The sequence below is a fragment of the Lygodium microphyllum genome, chromosome 30 (assembly GCF_053477565.2).
Source record: "Lygodium microphyllum isolate KBCC chromosome 30, Lygodium_microphyllum_v1.1.10, whole genome shotgun sequence".
In the NCBI taxonomy this organism is placed as follows: domain Eukaryota; kingdom Viridiplantae; phylum Streptophyta; class Polypodiopsida; order Schizaeales; family Lygodiaceae; genus Lygodium; species Lygodium microphyllum.
The window spans coordinates 94,521,148-94,542,219 of record NC_141164.1 but is presented as its reverse complement, the minus strand read 5'-3'; the positions used below and the strand labels follow the sequence as shown (position 1 = coordinate 94,542,219).

At 44.8% G+C, this 21,072-nt stretch overlaps 1 protein-coding gene across 8 annotated transcripts in view; it reads right to left on the bottom strand.

The window, feature by feature from the left end:
• The window catches only part of LOC148010138 (ARM repeat superfamily protein), a 197,807-nt gene that overhangs the window by 1,786 nt on the left and 174,949 nt on the right, over window positions 1-21,072 (bottom strand). For 5 of the 8 annotated variants that reach the window (XM_087672320.1, XM_087672319.1, XM_087672315.1 and 2 more), the window contains 3 exons: window positions 17,458-17,598; window positions 17,080-17,360; window positions 31-174 (listed from right to left, as the gene is read on the bottom strand). In XM_087672320.1, the coding sequence (XP_087528446.1) occupies window positions 31-174; window positions 17,080-17,360; window positions 17,458-17,598 (566 nt within the window). Of the gene's footprint in view, window positions 1-30; window positions 175-17,079; window positions 17,361-17,457; window positions 17,700-17,724; window positions 18,183-21,072 lie in introns of those variants that run through there. The other 3 variants (XM_087672317.1, XM_087672322.1, XM_087672323.1) reach the window with 3 other exon arrangements.

The window sequence follows — 21,072 nt, the reverse complement described above, 5'->3', positions numbered from 1 at the left end:
GAAGTCGCTGTCAAGAAGCTGTATTCTGACCTCATCAGATGCCTGGCTCCTCAAGATTCCAGTAGCTAGGTTGAGCAAGTCAACTGCATATGGCACCACTCTCTCCTTTAGATTATGGACGATACTGAAGAGAATTTGCAGACACGCTGATTGTAACTTGGAAGCCAGGCCATCCTTTATAGAAATTAAAACAATGTTAGTATCCCTTTGTAGGAATAAAAGCTCACAGGTGAGTGAGAAAATCAGGCAAAGAAAGAAAAGACTGCACAGAGTGCAAACCTCTTTGTTTTTCCGATTGTTTTGTTAAAAATAGAGCCGATATGGATTAGTATGGGAGCATGGATTGACATAAAGAAAAGCCTGTTTAAACTGACAATGCTTCCCCAGGTACAGAAAACAGATGAATGTAAGGTTGAAAGAAGCTGAGGTGGTCGTACTGGATGGAGAAGTCTTCAGCGAAAAATCTTTTCATGCTGGCCTAACTAAACCATCCATTTACTGACAATGCCTACGTATCTCCAATGGCTAGACTGGGAGAACCTTCTTTCTTCTGTAAAAGCAATAATTCCATGATTCCTATGTTCTACAAGCATCATTGCCTGGCATATTTGGATGGCAAGGTGTAATGAGGCTGCAGAGCAGCAGCACATTTGTACTTCAAACCTCACCTACATATGGACATATATCACGCACACCCTCAGAGATAGATGGGAGAGATTGCATGAGTAGGAGGTGTACGGCCTTAAACAATTAGTAATCCAGGACGCTACTCACCCTTATGGATGCCCCATATGGTTTGGCATTATAGACTGCTGGACTGGTTATTCTATAAGCCTTGTAGTGGACATCTCCCTTGGGTAGGTAGCTAGAGAGTTGTTGCTCCTATTGCATTTTTTCCTTTCATGTGGTGGGATTTTTGTACCATGTCAACTTGGAGATAACTATTGTAGAGGGTCGAGATGGACCAAAGAATGGGCAGCCCAGCACCAAGTCAGTGGATAGTCACCAACAGAAGCTGAAGCGACCAAGAAGCAGAAGCTGAGGTCAAGAAGCATCACGATGTAGTGACGGCTTAGGCACAAAGATCGAGACAGTGGGTGTTCCTTAGTCACGGAGAGATAGAGAGAGTGAGAGCAGAGAGTGAGCACGTTTTTAGGTACAATGACGAGTGTGTACCTTTAGGTTTTAGATAGATATATATGCGTAAGTACAAGTGCTAAGGGTGTGTTCACACCCGAGCACATTTAAAGGCACGAGGGCCTTTATTCCCAACAACCTTCCACCTAAAGGCAATGTGCCTTAAGAGGAGAAAAGAATCAGCCAAGTCTAGGTATGTACAAAGCTGAAATACATATATCTATCCAACTCCCATCATCTGTTGGCAATGAGCAAACCGCTCTGCTGTAAGATCCTTTGTGAGAAGGTCCGCAGGATTATCATCTGTATGCACTTTGACAAGCTCAATGCTCTTGCTGTCAAGTACATCTCTAATGAAGTGGTACTTCACCTGTATGTGCTTTGTCTTTGCATGAAAGACAAGATTCCGTGCTAGCATGATAGCACTCTGACTATCACAATGGAGAACATGTAACTCTATGATGCCAACCTCTCCCACCATATGTGAAAGCCATAAAGCCTCCTTGCATGCCTTAGTGGCAGCCACATACTCTACCTCTGTAGTAGGCAATGCAACACACTTTTGTAGCCTGGAGATCCAAGAGATTGCTCCTCCTATGAAAGTAAACACATACCCAGAAGTGGACATTCTGCAATCCGCATGACCAACATAGTCTGCATTCGTAAAGCCAACAACAAATGCCTTTTACTTTCCAAAGCACATGCACAACTCCTTTGTGCCTTTAAGGTATCTCATAATACCTTTCACTGCATCCCAATGCATCTTGCCAGGGGTTGCCATGTATCTACTAACCACTCCCATTGCAAAGGCAATGTCAGGACGTGTAGCAACCATAGCATACATCAAACTGCCAATAGCTCAAGAAAATGGCATCTTGGCCATTTCAACCTTCTCAATATCAGATGTAGGGCTGTTCTCTGCACTGAGTTTCACATATGGAGGCAATGGAACCCCAATTGTTTCCCCCCCCTCTATATTGAAACGCTACAAAACCTTGGAGATATACTTCTGCTGAGATAGATAGAGTAGGCCTTTTGATCTATCTCTGAGTATTCGCATGCCAAGAATGTGATTTGCATCACCAAGATCTTTCATGTCAAACCTGCCATGAAGACTTTGCTTCAGTGAGTTTAAGGCATGAGTATCCCTCCCAGCAATCAACATGTCATCAACATACAAAACCAAGATAATCAGGCTGCCATCTGCTGCCTTCCTAGTGTACAAGGAGTGATCCACTTGACTTCTATGAAAACCTTGAGACTGCATGAATGTATCAAACTTATGATACCATTCTCTTGGTGCTTGTTTCAGCCCATACAAACTCCTTTTGAGTTTACATACCATCTTTTCTTTCCCTTTTTCCACAAACCCTTTAGGCTGCTGTATATATATGTCTTCATGTAGATCACCATGTAAAAACACAGTCTTTACATCCATCTGTATGAGCTCCATATCTTCACCTGCAACCAAGTCCAAAATGATTCTCAATGTAGTCATCTTGGCTACAAGAGAGAAAATCTCATCAAAGTCAATTCCATGCTCCTACTTGTACCCCTTTGCAACCAATCTTGCTTTGTACTTTGGTGAGGAACCAGAAGTGACTATCTTGTAAACCCATTTGCATGAAAGTGTTTTCTACCCTTTAGGCAACTGCACCAAGTCCCAAGTGCCATTTTTCTCAAGAGATTCCATTTCTGACAACATAGCTTTATATCATTTCTTGCTCTCCTGTCTGTCCATTGCTTCCTTGAAGCAAGATGGTTCACCACAGTCTGTCAACATGACATAATCAGCCACATAATTTGCACTAGTAATGAATCTATCAGGTTGTCTAGTAACCCTAGACGATCTCCTAACCCAATGATTATTGTTTGCTGGCTGTTGAGCATTTTCAGCTTGCTGTCCTGGCATTTCAGCCTGCAAATCAGTATTAACAGCTTGCTGTCTTGGCTGTTCCTGCACATGTAGTGGCTCATTACCATGGGCAATAGCTGACTGATCATTTTCAGCATTATTTTCAGCATTTACATGTTCATTTACAACAGGTATTTGCTAATATACAGCGGCTACATTTTGCTGTCCAAAAGGCATTTCTTCCCGGAATACAACCCTACGGACCTCCTCAGTCTTTTCGGGCTGTTTATGCATGCAATCTTCCCGAAAGATAACATCATTGCTGCATACTACTTTCCTTTTCTCGGGATCCCACAATCTATACTCCATTTCACCCTCCTCACCATATCCCTTTGCTGTCACAAAATGCTTGAAAGGCCTTAAACACATATTCCCCACCATTGTCAGAGCAAAGATACTTAAGTGTCTTATCTGTCTGATTTTTAGCCAATGCCAAGAATTTTTTAAACTTGTCAAGCACTTCATCCTTGCTACGAATAGGGTAAACCCATATCTTCCGTGTAGCATCATCAACAAAGGTAACAAAATATATCTTTTCCCCTAAAGATAATCCTGGCATTTGACATACATCTGAATGTACTAACTCTAGAGGAGAAGATTTCAAAGAAAGAGACTTTTTGTGAGACGTCTGTGCAGGTTTACCATATATACAATGATCATAATGCTCGAAATCAGCATAACGAAGACAAGGTAAGTAACCCAAACGAGAAAGCACTTTCGTTCCTGTTTGACTCATGTGTCCCAACCGCCATGCCACAAAGAAACGCTTGACTGCTCGGTCATGGCAACAACATGGTCACACACACTAGATACATGGAGTAGATACAAAGTATCACTCTTGCAACCTCTAGCAATCACACTAGATCCTTTACAGATCTTCCATTTTCCATCACCAAAGGTGGTATGAAAACCATCATCATCTAGCTGCCCTGTACTAATCAAGGTCTTCTTGAGTTGAGGTACATACCATACATACTGAAGTGTGAAGACAAAGCTATGCTGAAACTGCAACTGCACATTGCCAATACCTGCAATGCCACATGCATAATTGTCCCCAAGATGGACAACACCATGTTGACCCCCTGTATAGTTAGAGAACCACTCGCGATAAGGGGTGACATGAAAGAAAGCACCTGAATCGAGAATCCAAGTATGCATATCATCATCTATATCTACAAGTAAAGCACCTAAATCGAGAATCCAAGTATGAATGTCATCATCTGTATCTATAAGTAAAGCATATGCACAAAAGTTTGAAGAGACAAAGAGTAGGTCACTCCCACTATTACTGTCATGAGTAACTACATTCACCTCTTCAATTTTGACACTGATTTTCTTAGGCTGGCTCTCTTTCTTCTCTTTCTTGCTATCATCTATCTTCTTGCCCTTTCCTTTCTCTTTCTTCCATTTGTAGTAGTCACGTTGAAAGTGACCCTTCTTGCCATAATGATGGCATTCAACATCTTTGTTGCGTGATTTAGTACGTCTCTTTCTATCATATTTTCCTTTCTGCTGTGATCTGCGCCTAGTATGCAAAGCACTGGAAGACTTATTGGATACATTGTTCTGCCAATTCATTTCTTCCATGAGTAGAGCATTCTCTACACCAGCATACAAAAGGATCAAATTAGAATTGCTCATAGCAGTCCTAAATGTATCCCAACTCTCTGGTAGAGTGCAAAGCAAGAAAGTAGCCTTAAATTCCTCATCAATCATGAACTTCAAGGCAACCAACTCGCTGAAAATGGAGTGAAACTCGCTCAGGTGAGTAGACATTGTTGTACCCTCTTTCATACGCAAATCCATAAGCTTTTTCAGTCAATACACTTTGCTTGCAGCACTCTTCTAAGCATACAATTCTTCCAATCGAGTCCATATAGCGCAGAATCCAAACCTTCGATGTTAAACAACAAGGCATCAGAAATCGATAGCTCGATGGTTGAGCATGCAAGTTCATTTAATTCATCTAAATCTTCATGTTCAATGTCCGCGGGCTTTGCCCCTTTGGTTTTAATCAGCTTTGCCTGCTTCTTTTGCAACAGGATATTATAGCACCGTTTTTGCCAAATTGCAAAGTTGTGTGCTCCTTCGAGCTTCTTTATGTGCATCAGATTACTGCTCTCATTGCTGCCAGCCATGATTTTCAGCCCAAATGTGACCTAAAAACAGCAAATGCAGGCCCAAAATTGTCACCCAAGTAACCAAGGTACAAACAAGTACCAACCAACAATAAATGACCACATAGAAGCATAGATTTCAGATCTGTAAATACATTTTCAGAAGCGCCAAACCATGTGCTACAGCATTCCACAACTGATTACAGTTGTTCCAAGGGCATATGCATCACATTACATGAGAAATCCCAAATTTTAGCTGTAATTTCTGTTGTACATGTACCCACGGGCATAAAATTTGACACACACAGTCAAAAGCCCCAAATTATTTTGTGCTCAAAGCATCAACCACACATCTGCATTTTCTCTGTCATACATAGAACAAGCCAATTCTGCCAAAATACAGCAATTTCAGCAAAACCCCCAAATTTTACCAAGTGTTGATGTCCAAATTGCATGGAATTGAACCTGCATGTACATAAAATGACCAAATGCTGCACAGATTTTGCCCGAACTGCAAAAGCCCCAAATTGCACAGGGTCCAATGTGCATCAATGTTGAGAAATTGGGTAAATTTCAGCCCAAGTTGTGCATGTACATTAAAAGCCCCAAATGTCAAAGGAAAAATGTCACAAATTCCTGCAATTTCTGAGACAAATTTGCTTGTCTTGCATCAAAATCCCCAAATCCAAGAAAAGCCCTGAATTTTCGGGTCAAGATTGTAACAAAAAAAAAAAAAAAATCACTCATCCAAGAAAAAATCTCACTTGCATTTGAGAATCCCAAAAAAATTTTGAGGCCTACGCATTCAATGTCTGCAATTTCTGGTCCAAAGAACACTGCAATGTGTGTCGGGCACAAATTCAGGAAAACCCCCAAATTTTAACAGGAAAATTTGCACAGATTCGGACTTTGTGCTTGCTCACGTGAATACTTGGAAGAAGGGGGAAATAAATCAAATTGAAAAAAAAAATCGTTTTTTAAAAAAAAAGAAAGGGGTGTTGATTGCCCGTGGTGGCTGCATCACGTCTGTTGTCCGTGTAGCCCGACATCCTGTCCCCATCGCGCGTGAGCGCTTGATGCACGCCTCCAACCCCGTTGAGCAGCAGTCCGTTGTGATTGGATGCCTCTAGTCAACGCAATAGTCATGCTGCAGTCACCCGTTACGCCCCTCTCGCCTACTCCTCAACGATTGTTACTCCCATCTGACATTGACCCGTCAAATCTGGTCGCCCACTAGCAGGCGCCCGCTGGTCCTGCTAGTCTTTCACTTGACTGCTTGCTGCCTTGATATTCTACTCGACCTGCTCGCTTCACTTGTCGAGTGGGCTTTTGTCAGTCCTGCGACCTGACACTCCTTGGAAACGCGAACGTTGTAACCATCGCTTTGATACCAGTTTGTAGTGACGGGTTAGGCACGAAGATCAAGACAGTGGGTGTTCCTTAGTCGCGGAGAGACAGAGAGAGAGAGAGTAGAGAGTGAGCACATTTTGAGGTACAATGACGAGTGTGTACCTTTAGGTTTTTAGATAGATATATATGTGTAAGTACAAGTGCTAAGGGTGTGTTCACACCCGAGCACATTTAAAGGCACAGGAGCCTTTATTCCTAACACACGACTAGGAAGCTGTGACCCAAGAAGCTAAAGCAACCTGGGAGCAGTACAAGCAGAGGGTCCCCCTACTATTTTGCAAGGGCTCCTTGTATTTATGATATTATATGCAAGCACGCATACACACATGCGTGCAACACACACGTACTTTCTGTTGAGAAATATGCAATCACATCCACCATAGCCTCTTTGTATGGGACAAACAAGGCAAAGAAACAAACTGCAAATAAAGCCTTAGACTAGGTCATGTATGCATGGTTTATTAAAACCACGGTTGTTGAATACCATGGTCCCTTTTCACCTACCTTCACCTATCAATACCACCTACTGTAAGCCTATAAAAGGCACTCATCCCCACACTCATTCTATTAGTCATTATCAATCACTTGTACTTGCATTATGCTTGGATAATATTAGTTGTTCTTCCTTGTCAATGCTTCTGCCTCATTATGATTGTCTATTTGCTCATCAGTGATCCTCCATAGCATGCATTCTCAGTATTTTAACATGGTATCAGAGCGGGTTTTAAGTCAGTGAGTCATCAAGCCACAAATTGAGTCATGTCAGTTTGAAATTCTGGCCCCCTCCACTTTTCCTTGGATCTCTCACCTATCTTCATAGCTACCCACCTTCAGTGGAGGACTTGAAGCTCCCAATCCAGGCCATTTTAGCTGGTGCTTCCTTCTGGGTAACCCTTCCTGACTCTAGGTGCTCCTCCTTATCACTTCAAAGCCCAACATTGCTGCTTCTCTGCTCCAGCATTGCGCCTGCAACAGATCGCTGACCAGTCTGCGCCATTTGTAATTCGTACTGTCGATTCAGCCTGCACGTGCATCGCTGCTGCCCACGACCATAGGGCAATTGAAGCCACACAAACACTCTATCTCTAGCTTAGAGGGTTTGCAAAATGATTTGAGTCTACGTGATGAAATAAGGAAAAAATCAATCGCCTATTAAAACCCTAAAGAGGGCAGCCATAGCTATCAAGCTTCAAACTCTTGTTTTACTTCCTTCTCTCACTCTTGTGGCTCAAATCAAGTCACTGACTCTCTAATCTACTCCAACACTCAGTCTTCAGCAAGCATTCAAGTTACTTACTAGTAAGGAGGGGAGATCTTGACAAGAGTATCAAGCATTTCAAGCAACAGTGTCCATTGACACCTATCTAGTGCTTTTAGCACTTATGTCAGTTAACACAATCAGCTTTGCCTCTAATCAAAACTGATTTTTTTTAAAACTCCAGCATCAAATCAAGAATTGCATCAGATCTTGAAGATTCCAACTTCAAGGGCATCATAATCACTAAATTGCCTAGTACCTCTTGATACTAATCACCTAGTGATTCTTTAGCACTTGTGCTCAACTGAAACTGGAATTGTTTGGAGCTGATTTGCTGCTGATCTTGCAATCTCAAAATGGGCAAGCATTCACCCACATCCCCATTCAATGGTGTTGGATTCCACACATGGCAAACTAGGATCAAATTGATCCTAATGAAGAAAGGCTTGTGGTCAATCACAAGTGGTCAAGAGAAGAAACCAAGGGAAGCTGCACTTTCAGTTGTATGGGATAAAAATGATGACAAGGCTCAAGCAATTATCAAGCTCGAACTTGATGACAGCTACATTCATCATGTTGATGATTGTGAAACCTCTTACGCGACATTGGATCGATTAGAAACCTTATTTGGAGCTCATTCTAAATCCTCAAAATATGGTTTACTAATTGAAATTTTTAGGTCCGACATGCAAAATAATACCTCACTTGCAACTCATTTGAATTGTATGGAAAGCTTGTTGACACAACTTGCAGGAATCAACTTGAAGATGGATGAAGACATTTGCATTGGAGTGCTTCTCAAAAGTCTTCCACCTGAGTTTGATAATGTACCTACCACATTAATCAACATGCCAAAGCCGAAACTTGTGGACATCAAAGCCTCTCTCCTGGAAGAAGAAAAGAAGATAAAAAACAAAGGAGAAACAAGCATCCTAAGAAGAGATCAACAACTCCTCTATGTGAAAGGGAAGAAGAGCGTAGTCTGTGACTTTTGTAAGAAACCTGGGCATATTGAGAAATTCTGCTATGCTAAGAAAAAGTCTCAAAGAGCATATCTTGCTATAGTCAAAGAAGATGAAGACAACATTGAAGCAGAAGGAGAAGAAGAAACTCAAGATCAAAAGGATAAGACTCACTAGTCTCTCTTTTGTAGTTCATTTTCTCATGATAAACTTTTTTAAAGTTTAACATATGGACTTGCCTTATGTTCCCACCATAAGCTCCTAAACTCCTCATGTAGCCTTTGCACACTATAGCCTCTACACACTTAGTGAGGCCTTGTAACAACCTCTAGCTTTGTATGGTTGTTTTTGTTTCTTCCATGTCCACACTTAGCAAGGTTCTACTCAGGACAACCTCTGTATACTGAGTGTCTTTTACGGTTGTGATTGAGGGGTGTTAAGAAATGTGCAATCACATCCACCATAGCCTCTTTGTATGGGACAATAAGGCAAAGAAACAAACTGCAAATAAAACCTTAGACTAGGTCATGTATGCACTGTTTATTAAAACCACGGTTGTTGAATACCATGGTCCCTTTTTGCCTACCTTCACCTACCAATACCACCCTACTGTAAGCCTATAAAAGGCACTCATCCCCACACTCATTCTATCAGTCATTATCAATCAGTTGTACTTGCATTATGCTTGGATAATATTATTTGTTCTTCCTTGTCAATGCTTTTGCCTCATTATGATTGTCTATTTGCTCATCAGTGATCCTCCATAGCACGCATTCTCAGTATTTTAACACTTTCTGTGTCTTCCCTAGAGTCATGTTCATTTGTATGTCTCTTTCTGTTTGACATCTGATGGCACCACACTCAACAATCAGTCATTCTTTTGAGCAACACTCATGGTATACCACCTGTCAGTTGACAGCCATCACTTTGCATTTCCAGCACATCACCCGTCAACCATTATCATTGAAGTGTAATAGAAATTTCTTTGGACTTTGGAGCGAACAGCTCGCACACCATCCCTGCTGCCTGCTTCTATGACACTGCTCCCTCAGCTTGTTAGAGGTAGAGTCATTCCTTGGACAAGCAGTCGTACACCTCAGCAGTGTACAGCAGAGTGCCACGTCAGCAGCCACATCAGCAGTCTGCACAGGTGCCACGTGGCAGCCTGCAGTCGGACAGTACAGGCTGCAGTCGGACAGTTTTTTAAATTATTTTCTGCAATCGGCCTGGTGCTGGGCATTCATTATTTCCTGGCTATTTATAGTCAGGTTGTGGCACACATTCATGATTCAAATTCTAATCTTGAGATCTGTTGGCTGAGACAGATTGTGCTCTATGCATACATGGCTTGTTAAATATGCACGATCTAGAGCATGGCACATGTGGAAGCTATGGAGGTTGGAAGAGAAAGTGTGAGTTCATGAAGACACTGACATGACTGACTGTTACACAAGTGAATTAGGTTTCAAGATGGAAGCTTGGACTCATAAACACAATCTTGTGTATTGATTGACAATGACATAGAGATTTTATAGAAGGACAAAAGTACTATGACATTGCATTAGAAAAGAGAGCAAGTACAATGCTTTATAGGAAACTAGATGGTAGCACTTCTCCTACTGTGCATATGGGATTCTAGTCCTGAGCCCTCACTGCTCCTTACAAAGAGATTAAAGTAGGTGTGATTGCAAACATCTAAACACCCCTCCTCAATCACAACCAGAAGTACAAAGCATATAGAAGCAACACCTGCAAAGTGTGGGCACACCATAAACACAGCAAAACACTAGAGGCTGTCATAGAAAAGGCTAAGTGTGGGTATCACAAACATGATGGTCATCCAGGGCTATAACACGGGCCTCACAAAGTGTACAAAGGTTGTAGTACAAGGCTACATGAGGAGTTTACAAGTTTATGTTCGAAGCATTAGGGCAAGGCAATACAAGGCTAAAAGAGTCTATCTGAATAGAAGGACTCTCAATCTTTGTCCTACGCTTCCACATCACTGCACTCTGACATGGTATTAGAGCGGTGAAGATGGATTGATTGAGGGCTGAACCTATCTGAAGAGAAGGTTTCAGTGCGACACAAGGCTGCATTTCCAGGATTCGAAGGCGAGCGGGAGGGCTGCGTATCAAATCAATGCTGAAGCGAGCGTGGGTGTGCGAGAAAGGAGTCCATCTGGTGAATTTGTTGTAGATTATTTTGCTGTTCAAAGGGGAGGAAGGCTGTGTTTGAGGCCTTCCATTGCAGATTTTACCTTTTCATCGCCTCCGGTGGGTAAAGAAGGTTTGGGCAGTGGTGGAACTAGCCCTAGAAAGCTGCGTTTACATAGTCAAAGAGGGCTGATTTTGCGTTTGTGTAGGCATTGCAGGTAAACATGTCTACAAAGGCCGATTTGGAGTTCCAGGCGATCATGGACAGGAAGGTGCCTGTCCTACTTGCTCTTCCATCGGATCAAAAGCTTAATGGTGACAATTACCGCATTTGGCGGGTGATGATGTTGGCCATTCTCGAGTCTTATGATTTGGAGGAGCTTGTATTGGAGAAGATCAACCGACCCTCGGAGCTAGATGAGTCCAAACTCTCTTTTAGTGCTCATACGAAGTTGACCAAGGCCTAGTCTCATTGGGACAAACTGAATGCCAGGATTCGTTTTTTTTTCTTTTTCTGTCTTGTACTATAGCTATGATAGCTCACATCGAGCACTTGACGATGGCTCAAGAGATATGGCTGGAGCTCGATCAGATGTACAACCGGATGGCCCTGATGAAGAGGTTTCTTTGGAGGTGTAGATGCGAACCTTGTTCGTGAATAAGTCTTCTTCGCTTCGGAAACACATCAACAAGCTTCGGAAGCTTCAGATGTAGGTTCAAAATGCGGGGAAGCCTATTTCCTCCGAAGACATGGTGATCACTTTACAGTTCCAGTTGCCGTCACGATTCGGTACCTTTTATTCCACTCTTATTGCATCAGGGCGGGAGTCGACTCTTCGGTGGGAAGAGTTGGTTCCTATGGTCTTGGACCAAGAGGAACAGTTGAAGGGGCGGAATGTTTCTAAATTGGACGCTTTGGTTAGTCAAGCTTCTCAAAAGAAGGGAAAGAACCAAAAGAAGAAGGAGGAGAACAAATCCAAGAAGGACAAGGAGAAGGAATCGACTTGCCATATTTGTGATAAGACCGGTCACGAAGAAGTATTGTCCAGACAAAGACAAAAAGGACACCAAGAAGAAGGACACGAAGCATTCTAGAGTGGTGGCCGCACCCTCATCAGCTGCTTTTCTATACTTAGCGGTCATTGAGGGCTCTCCACCGAAGACTTCTAATGCTGCGATGGCAGCTTCCCAGGCTCGTGAGTGGATCGTGGACAATGGTGCCTCCTAGCACATGACTCTTCATGTTGGTATTACCCATTTGCGACCTTCGTATTGGCAGATTCTTATTGGAGACAGCTCTTCTGTGTCTATTGCTGCGCGGGGTGAGATGCAGCTTATTCCAGATGGATCTGGTGGTACCCACACTTTCGAGGTGTTGCATGTGTCAGGCTTGGGGTATCATTTGCTTTTGGTCCATAAGATTTGTGCTCTTGGCCTCTTGGTAGAGTTTGATAGTGATACTGTTCGAGTCCTTGATCGTGGATCGAGGCACGTTCTCTCTGCAGGGTATGAGGAGGATGGTATCTAGAAGTTGAAGTCTTCCACACCTCCTATCTCTCTTTTTCTTACATCTCACACACAGTCCGAGCTTTGGCATGCTTGGTTTGGCCACTTGAACTATGAGTACCTTTGGAAAGCGTCGCGAGGATCGTTTGTCCGAGGTTTTGCCGGATATAGTAGTAAGCCATTAGCCATGTGTCTCCTGCATTCCTGGGAAATTGCATTGGGATGCGATTCCCAACAAAGCTTCGAGATGGTCTATTTCACCCATGGAGCTTGTATCTACGGATCTTTGTGGCCCGATGAGGACCGAGTCCCCGGAGGGGAGCTTGTACTTCATGTTGATTGTAGATGACTATAGCAGGATGACTTGGGCCTATTTCTTGACTTTGAAGTCAGAAGCTTTCTCTCACTTCAAGGATTGGCTTCTCTTTGAGGAGAACCGTTCTGGCCGGCAACTGAAGACCTTGCGTTCAAACAAGGGAGGTGAATTTATGTCTAATGAGTTTGCTCGTTTTTGTGCAGATAGGGGCATTCATGAGGAGTTTGCTAACACCAATACTCCCCAAGAGAATGGCATTTTGGAGCGAGAGAACCGAAGTGTGATCGAGATGGCACACACCATGATGAAGCACCGACAGACACCTCAGTTTTTGTGGACCGAGGCAGTGGCTACTACAATTCACATCCTCAATCGATCTTCCACTTCGGCCGTTGATAGGATGACCCCTTTTGAGGCTTACTTTGGGACTAAGCCTAATGTCTCTTATTTCAGGATCTTTGGGTGTGACGCTTATGTGCACATTCCGAAGACGCAGTGTGACAAGTTCGAGGCGGCTTCCCGACGATAGGTTTTTGCTGGTTATAGCTCCCAGTCCCAAGGTTATCGTCAGTTTGATCTCGTAAAGCGAGATGTCTACACGAGCCGAGATTTGCGGTTCGTGGAAGTTCCGGTCATAGAGGGGGATGAGGAGCACCCTGTTCTTGGAGATCCAAGGGAGAGTTGGGCTCTCGAGACAGTTCCTTTGGAGCCAGAGTCTTTTGATGGAGATTCTTTTTTTAATTCGAGATTCTTCTTCTGATTTCGAGTCTTCACTTTCACCGGCCACCCCTGAAGAGCTTCTGCCGGTGGATGTTCCCAAGTCTTCAACAGATGGAGAGCGACGGGGAGAGGTCCAGCCTCCTCCTCGTTGGACCCGTGATACACTCCAAGATTCAGGGATCGAGGAGGTCCCTCAGGAGTGGGAACCGCAAGATGGACCGCGAAGATCACGGAGGAACCAGGCACATTCTTCAGAGCTTGTTTGCTCCAACTATTGTTTCCTGACCCGTGTTATGCGAGATCGTGAGCCCACTTCAATGAAGGCGGCTTTGCAGCCTGATCATTGGGGCGGAAGGCTATGGAAGCCGAGCTGGAGGCTATTGCGAGGAATGGCACTTGGTCTCTTGTGCCTCGTCCCTATCACAAGAAGGTGATTGGTGTCAAGTGGGTCTTCAAGACCAAGTACCTTAGCGATGGCTCTTTGGACAAGCACAAGGCTCGCCTTGTTGCTAAAGGTTTTCCTCAGCGCCTAGGCATTGATTTCCATGATACTTTTTTCCCCATCGCTCGTATGGCGACTATTCGAGTTGTTCTTGCCTTGGTTGGCTATAGGAGATGGCTTGTCTATCAGTTGGATGTAAAGTCGGCCTTTCTGAATGGTGACTTGCAGGAGAAGATCTGTGTTGAGTAGCCTCCTGGCATTGGATCCTTGGATGGGAAAGTTTACAGGTTGAAGAAGGCCTTGTATGGCCTCAAGTAGGCTCCGCGTGCATGGAATGAGAAGATTGACTCGTTTCTTCAGTCGAAGTTGGGATATCGGCGCTCCAAGGCCGATCCGTAGCTTTATGTACACACTTCCGAGGTTGGTCGTGTGTTGTTTGTGTTGTATGTTGGTGATTTGATTCTGACAAGGGATCATGCAGGCCCGAGAGACCAAGACAGCTTTATCAAACATTCAAGATGACGGATTTGGGGCTTCTTCATTTCTTGGGTCACGAGTTTTATCAGTCTCAGAGGGGGGTTTTCATCTCTCAACAGAGGTACATTCAAGAGCTCTTGGTGACTTTTGAGATAGAGACTTGTCGGCTCATTACTACTCCTATGGATCCGAACTGGAAGGCCACTTCCCACTCAGATTCTCCTGTAATGGATGCTTCCTGCTACTGTCAGTTGATTGGATCCTTGATTTGGCTTCTCAACACTCGTGTTGATCCTTGTTTTGTTGTGGGTCTTTTGGCGCGGTTCATGACTGAACCCAAACAGGTGCATTGACAAGCTGCCTTGAGGATTCTTCGGTATTTGAGGGGGACCTCTGACTTAGGGATTTCTTATCCCGCAAATACAGATGCTTCAGATCTGGTTCTTGCAAGTTGGAGTGACTCGGATTGGGCTTGTGATGTGGACCACCGACGATCTACTACAGGCTACTATTTTACCTTGGGTACGGGTGTTATCTCTTGGAGTAGAAAGAAGCAGCCCACAATAGCCCTATCTTCTATTGAGGCAGAGTATCGGGCTGCGTCTTCCACCACATGTGAGGTTGTATGGCATCGGAGATTGTTGGAGGAGCTTGGCTTCCCCCAGACTCGTCCTACTCTTCTGCAGTGCGACAATGAGAGTTGCATTGCCTTGGTGTGGAATCCTATATTCCATGCCCGGTTGAAGCACATTGAGATCCAGTATCACTTCATTCGGGAGAAGCTTCTGGATGGGACCATTGATGTGGAAAACTGCAAGAGGGAGGATAATCTTGCAGATTTGTTTACCAAGGCGCTTCCCCAGGCTCTTCTTCGGCAACATTCTAGATCCCTTAGTCTGATGCCTCGTCCGGGATCTGAGAGGGGGTGTTAGAGCTAGAGTCATCCCCTGGACAAGCAGTCGGACACGTCAGCAGCGTACGGCAGAGTGCCACATCAGCAGTGCGGATGTCAGCAGCCACGTCAGCAGTCTGCACAGGTGCCACGTGGCAGCCTGCAGTCGGACAGTTTTTTTTATTATTTTCTGCAATTGGCTGCGCTGCATTCAATGCAGCCGACCTGGTGCTGGGCATTCATTATTTCCTGGCTATTTATAGTCAGGTTGTGGCACACATTCATGATTCAGATTCAGATCTTGAGATCTGTTGGCTGTCGGGCTGATGGAGATCGAGGTCATCAAATCGGAGACACATGCAGATATTTCCTTTGCCCCCGTGTATATTTCTGCACTCTTATACAGCATACTACACTGCAGATTTTGTGTGTTTACATTGTCTCCTTTTCTCTCTCTCTTCTCTCTGTGTTCACTCTCTCTCAGTCTTTGTCCTATGCTTCTGCATCGCTGCACTCTAACACAGCTCTCTTCCCAGCTTCTGCCACCCTTTTCATCCAGTGCAACCTTTTGCCCTGCCACCTGAAATCGCTAAAACCTGTGTTTCCTCCCAGATAGCTGCCTTTTGCCTTCCCCCCCTGCATCCTGCCTGCACATCTTGTATGGCTCCTCCCATCCCATGTTCTTTCTCCCCATCTGGCACACCTCCATCCAAAGTGCATCCCTCCAGTCCATGAGGATACTTTGCAGCAAGCAGCAGTCCTTTTTCCCCACAGCCCATCCTTGCAGCAGCCTGCTGTGTCCTTTCTTGTCCCCCTCTCAACCCTCGCCTTGCCTGCCCCTGCCAGCCTCCCCCCTTCCTCCTTTCCTTAAGCCTTCAACCCACCAATGGCAGCCACAAAGGTCACTAAGCAGCAACTAGATATCTTGCTGTGACTTAATACTTCAAGCTGACTTGAGGTTGAACCTCCTCACCAGGTAGCAGCACTCTTTTTTTGTTGCCTCAGCCAATTCTTGCCCCAGGATGCTTGGTTTGTCCTTGCCCTCTTAGCCTGCCTTCTCTTCCCTGCCCCATCAGCCTTATCCCTTTTCCCTTTTCTTAACCTACTCATCACAATGGCATAGGTCACTCTGCAGCAACTAGATATCATTGATGTCACTTTGCATCAGGACCACTTGAGCTTGGAAGGTTTGCTCCCTGCTGCATCCACCACTCACCACTCATCAACTTTGCCATATCTGGGAGATGTATCAAACCCCTAGCTTTCATTTTCCAGTTATCTGTTCTTCCTAGCTACATGTTTCTCTTTTTTTTCAGTCATGTTTGCTTAATTCTACTTGAGAAAAATGACAATTCATTGAGTTTCAGATGTCACTACCTTATTTCCCATAGGCTGATTCGGCCATTTCTAGACACAAAAGAACTCTATTTCTATTTCTTTTGGATTAGAAGCAGCATAAGACAAGTGTAGTAGATCTAATAAAGCTTGTTGTTCACTTCTTTGCAAGGATGACCTACCTAGTTGCCATCAACAGATCCACAGGGTTCTTAGCACATACTCTATGCCACCTCATAATTGTAGTGAACAGACCCACAATTCTTGGCTTGTGGTCTACAACATTGTAAAACACGAACTTGGTCTATAGAAGGTGCTAATGTGTCCCCCCCTCCCTTCCTCCCTTTCCCTCATTCTTCATGCAGTATATAAGTGGGATAATTATAATTCCAGTAAACAATATAAAAACAGAACACTGGTATTACTGTTCACAAACCTGGACAAAGGCCATTACAGGTGGTAAGACTTGCATGGCAAAAAGAGTTTGCTCAGGGGTTGATATCTTTTGTGTTGCACGAATAAGAACATTTGCCATACACAAACGAAATGATGTCTGTATACTCATCTCCTTCGCTGAACTTTCTTTGATGACCTTGTGTGCTGCATTCTCGGCTTCTTCCCAATTACAGTTCTCAATGAAAGGGATATGCTGTTGGCTATCAGTAATACAGGATATAATAGAGAGAAGGATGGGATGCTTTGAATTCGTACTGTATTCTGAAACCCAAGGTTCACAGATATGACAAAAGGCAGGACCTTAAAGACACAAAGTAACAAAAGAACAACAGAGGTGCAAGAAAGTTCAGGTTTATACCTGCTTTGACTTCTACACTAACTGGAGAAATTGCCGTACTTTTCTCTCTCAGTGAGATGTCTTTTTCCTTCGAATCAGCCAACTCCATAAGAACCATCAGTGCAAAGCAATCAATGCAGCCATGCTGTAGCTTGAATGTGTCTGATGAAAATTCAATTCCCGCTTTAACTTTGCCTTGCTGATAGTAAACTTCACAGCATCTTAACATTTTGCTGACGTTTAGTAACACAATATCTCTAGAACTGTTAAAAATAATAGTGATTTGGAAAACTAAAACAGCAAGTTAACTTGCCACAAATCCTCTTTAAACAAGGCAGAACACTGGTTTTTCAAGTTTTGAGCTGGCACTTGAAAACACTTTTGATCTTGGACCATGATATTAAGACCATTTACAGATGCTTTTGAGCTGCCACTTGAAAACACTTTTGATCTTGGACCATGATATTAAGACCACTTATAGATGCTTTTTGGTTTCAAGACCAAACCTTTTCAATCAGACTAAATTTAACTTGGGGTTCTCAGCTTAAAAATAGATGTAAAAGACAAATTCTAATTTCTCTTGCTGATGAGTTGACACAAAAGAGCAGTGCTAGCAAACATGGGCAGAGAACTTGGAGTGAGTTGGTAGTCAGATTTGCAGCTACTATTATATGAGCTTGGAGAACTGTATCGCATGGCCTTCATCAATTAGGTCCCGCCACAGTTGGAGTGCTAGATATGAAGAGCTGAACAGCAAAAGTTACAAAATCAGTCAACTAGTTCCTGTCAAAGAACTTCAACAAGGGTTCTTGTTCAACATCGCTCTCTGCATGATACATGAAACAAGGCCAAAGCAATGTAAGCCACACTTTTCTAAGACAAATGGGAATGGACAAAGAATCTAAGTTCGCACCTCCTCAGTCAACAGATGTATGTATCTGTGCTGGAGATAAGATTCTTGTTGTGTATTTGGATGTTTAGGTGAACAGTATCTCCCCACGCAGTGTCCACTTCCCAAAGTGCCGATAAGAAACTCTTACCTACCTACTCTCACAATTAACACAGGCTTTTCTATCCACCCCCTTCAATGTGGGGAAGGTTTTGTATTTTTTAGCTTTTCTACTTCATGGTGGATAGTCACCCATGCACAGTTTCCCAAAAATAGTGTGCACACGCTCATACACACGTGTGCATGCATCCAGGTGTGCATACATTCAGGGCATGCATGGGGGCACCACATGCAGGCACGTGTGTGTGCGCGCGCACATGCAGGTGTGCTTTGTGAAATACCAGCTTTTGACCTTGAAACAATGTGATTGTCATACTCTGTGTCCTTGGCTGATGCCTGCTCCCTGCTGCCCTTCATCTTCCCCTTCCTCCCCACCCCCCTATGGTCCTACCCTGCACCCTGCCAACTGCCCTCTGCACACCACCCTGCTCTGCACACCTTCCCCCTTTCTGCCCAGCACCCCCTGTCCTGGCTGCCTCCCCCTTTTCCTGTGCTGGCTGCATCCTTGGCTGATGCCTACTCCCTGCTGTGCATCACCTTTCCCTTCCTGCCCACCACCCCCTACCCTACACGCTGTCACCTGCCCTGCACACCACCCCTGCTCTGCATGCCTTCCCCTTCCTACCCAACACCCCTGCCATGGCTGCCTCCCCCTTTTCCTGCTGCTCTGCATGCCACCCCTGCTCTACACACCTTCCCCTCCCTGCTCGCCACCCCCTGAGCAAGCCACCTCCCTCTGTCCTAGCTGCCCATGCCCTACCTTGGCTGCCACCCCCGTCCTGCTTGCCACCGCCCCCTTTCCTCCTTGTCCCCTCCTGTCCTGCCTGCTGTCACCCTGTCATACCTGCAACCCCATTGTCCAGGCCACCTCGTTCCCCACCCTGCCCCTTCACTTGCAAGATGATTAGGCATCTAGCAGGGGGATGCCTCAAGAAACAACAATGACAAGCCTCCCTCATTTTGGCCTCCCCCACAAATGAGGGAGGCAGCAAACCTAGGCAATGGAGGAGTGAGGTAGAACGCCAGAGATGGCATAATGACAGATAGAGTAGGAGATAGCACAAGTGACAATGAGAGCACATAGATGAAGAGTAGGGACGCGAATAGAGGCGCTCAAAGCTGCAACCACAGGCAAAGGGACAAATAAGGATATTGAGAACTTTATAACAAGCAATGGAACTTCGTTGAAAGACTAGCACAGATTGCAAGGCTTGATGATTGTTAAAGGTTGACTTAATACTTACACGAAGGTGCATGTGGGTCTGACTATACTTAATATTCCCTTTCATGTGTTGGCTAGAAAAGCTACATTACTGCTTGGATTTTTAAGGAACATTGGATTACAGGCTGTTGGGAAGTGGTATTGGGTCACTTCAAGGAGAAAATTCCATGAAACTCCTCCCCCCTCCTGCCCCCTATGAGTACGCTGCTGGTGGCTGACCTGCACAGAGCCAATACCCCTCTGATCCACTCCTGGGGGAAGCCCAATTGTGCCATAGTACCTTCCACGAAGTCCCAGTCGTGCCATAGTACCTTCTAGGAAGTCCCAATCGACCATGTCATAGGCCTTCTCGAAATCCAGTAGAAGCACTGCCGTCCTCTGGCCGCGAACCCACTTAGTGGCCTCACAAAAGGTAAAAATGTTGCACAAGCAGCATCCTGGAAGAAACCCATCTGTGTATCATGGATGATGTCTTGGGGACAGCTTTGAGCAATCTCCCCCTTTGGGGAGAAGACTGATTAGTCCTGCTGATACGCTGCACATACCATCCGTCCTAAGCTGAAAATCTCCTGAAAAGCATGGAGCAGGGGGTCCTTCACCACCTCCCAAAAAGTGGTGAAGAAGGATCTAGACACCCATCCTCTCCAGGGCATTTCTACCCATCCTGTGTGTGGAATGCCTCAGCTCATTGCTTCTCCATGAATGGCTCAAGGAGTATTTGTCCCATCACCTCTGTTACAAGGGATGAGGTGCGCTCTCACATTTGCTGTCAACATCAAAGCACCCTCTCTGATACTACCTCCTACTGGAAAAGCTATCTATAGAAAACCGTAGCAAGCTCCATCACCTCCTTTGGGCAAGAGTGGAGCCTCCCATGCTCGTCATGGAGACTTTGGAGGTGGTCACTTGTGGTACAAGGCTGATGTGCCTGGAAGAACCCTTTGTACATCGTGTCCCCTTCTGCGCCCAAAATGCAGTTGAAGCGTGGAAGAACTCTGAGCACCTATCCTCTAGGCCCACGAGGGTTGCTAGGCTCTAAGCTCCTATGCGTGCAAGGTCGGATCTCTAGGTGCCTCTTGGAGCAATATTTGGATGGCTGCTAGGTCTCTCTGAAGTGCCCTCTCCTCCTCCCAGCACTGTTGCCGAGCCTAGAGGGCTGCCTCCTAGCAAATCTTGCTGGACTCCCCTAGGACCTTTGCTACCTCCTTTGCAATCTGGTCACCCCTCAACCAAACCCTGGTCCAAAGCTGCTTGATCTGCCTCCTCCCATCCATAGATCGAATCTGGAATGTGGTAGAAGTGAGTGTCCAGTGCAGAAGCAAGCCAGTGTGAGTAGCAACTAATAGTGATCCAAGAGGGTTGGTGATCCCAGCCACCTGCCCAACCTCCTCTAGAGCACCCCCAC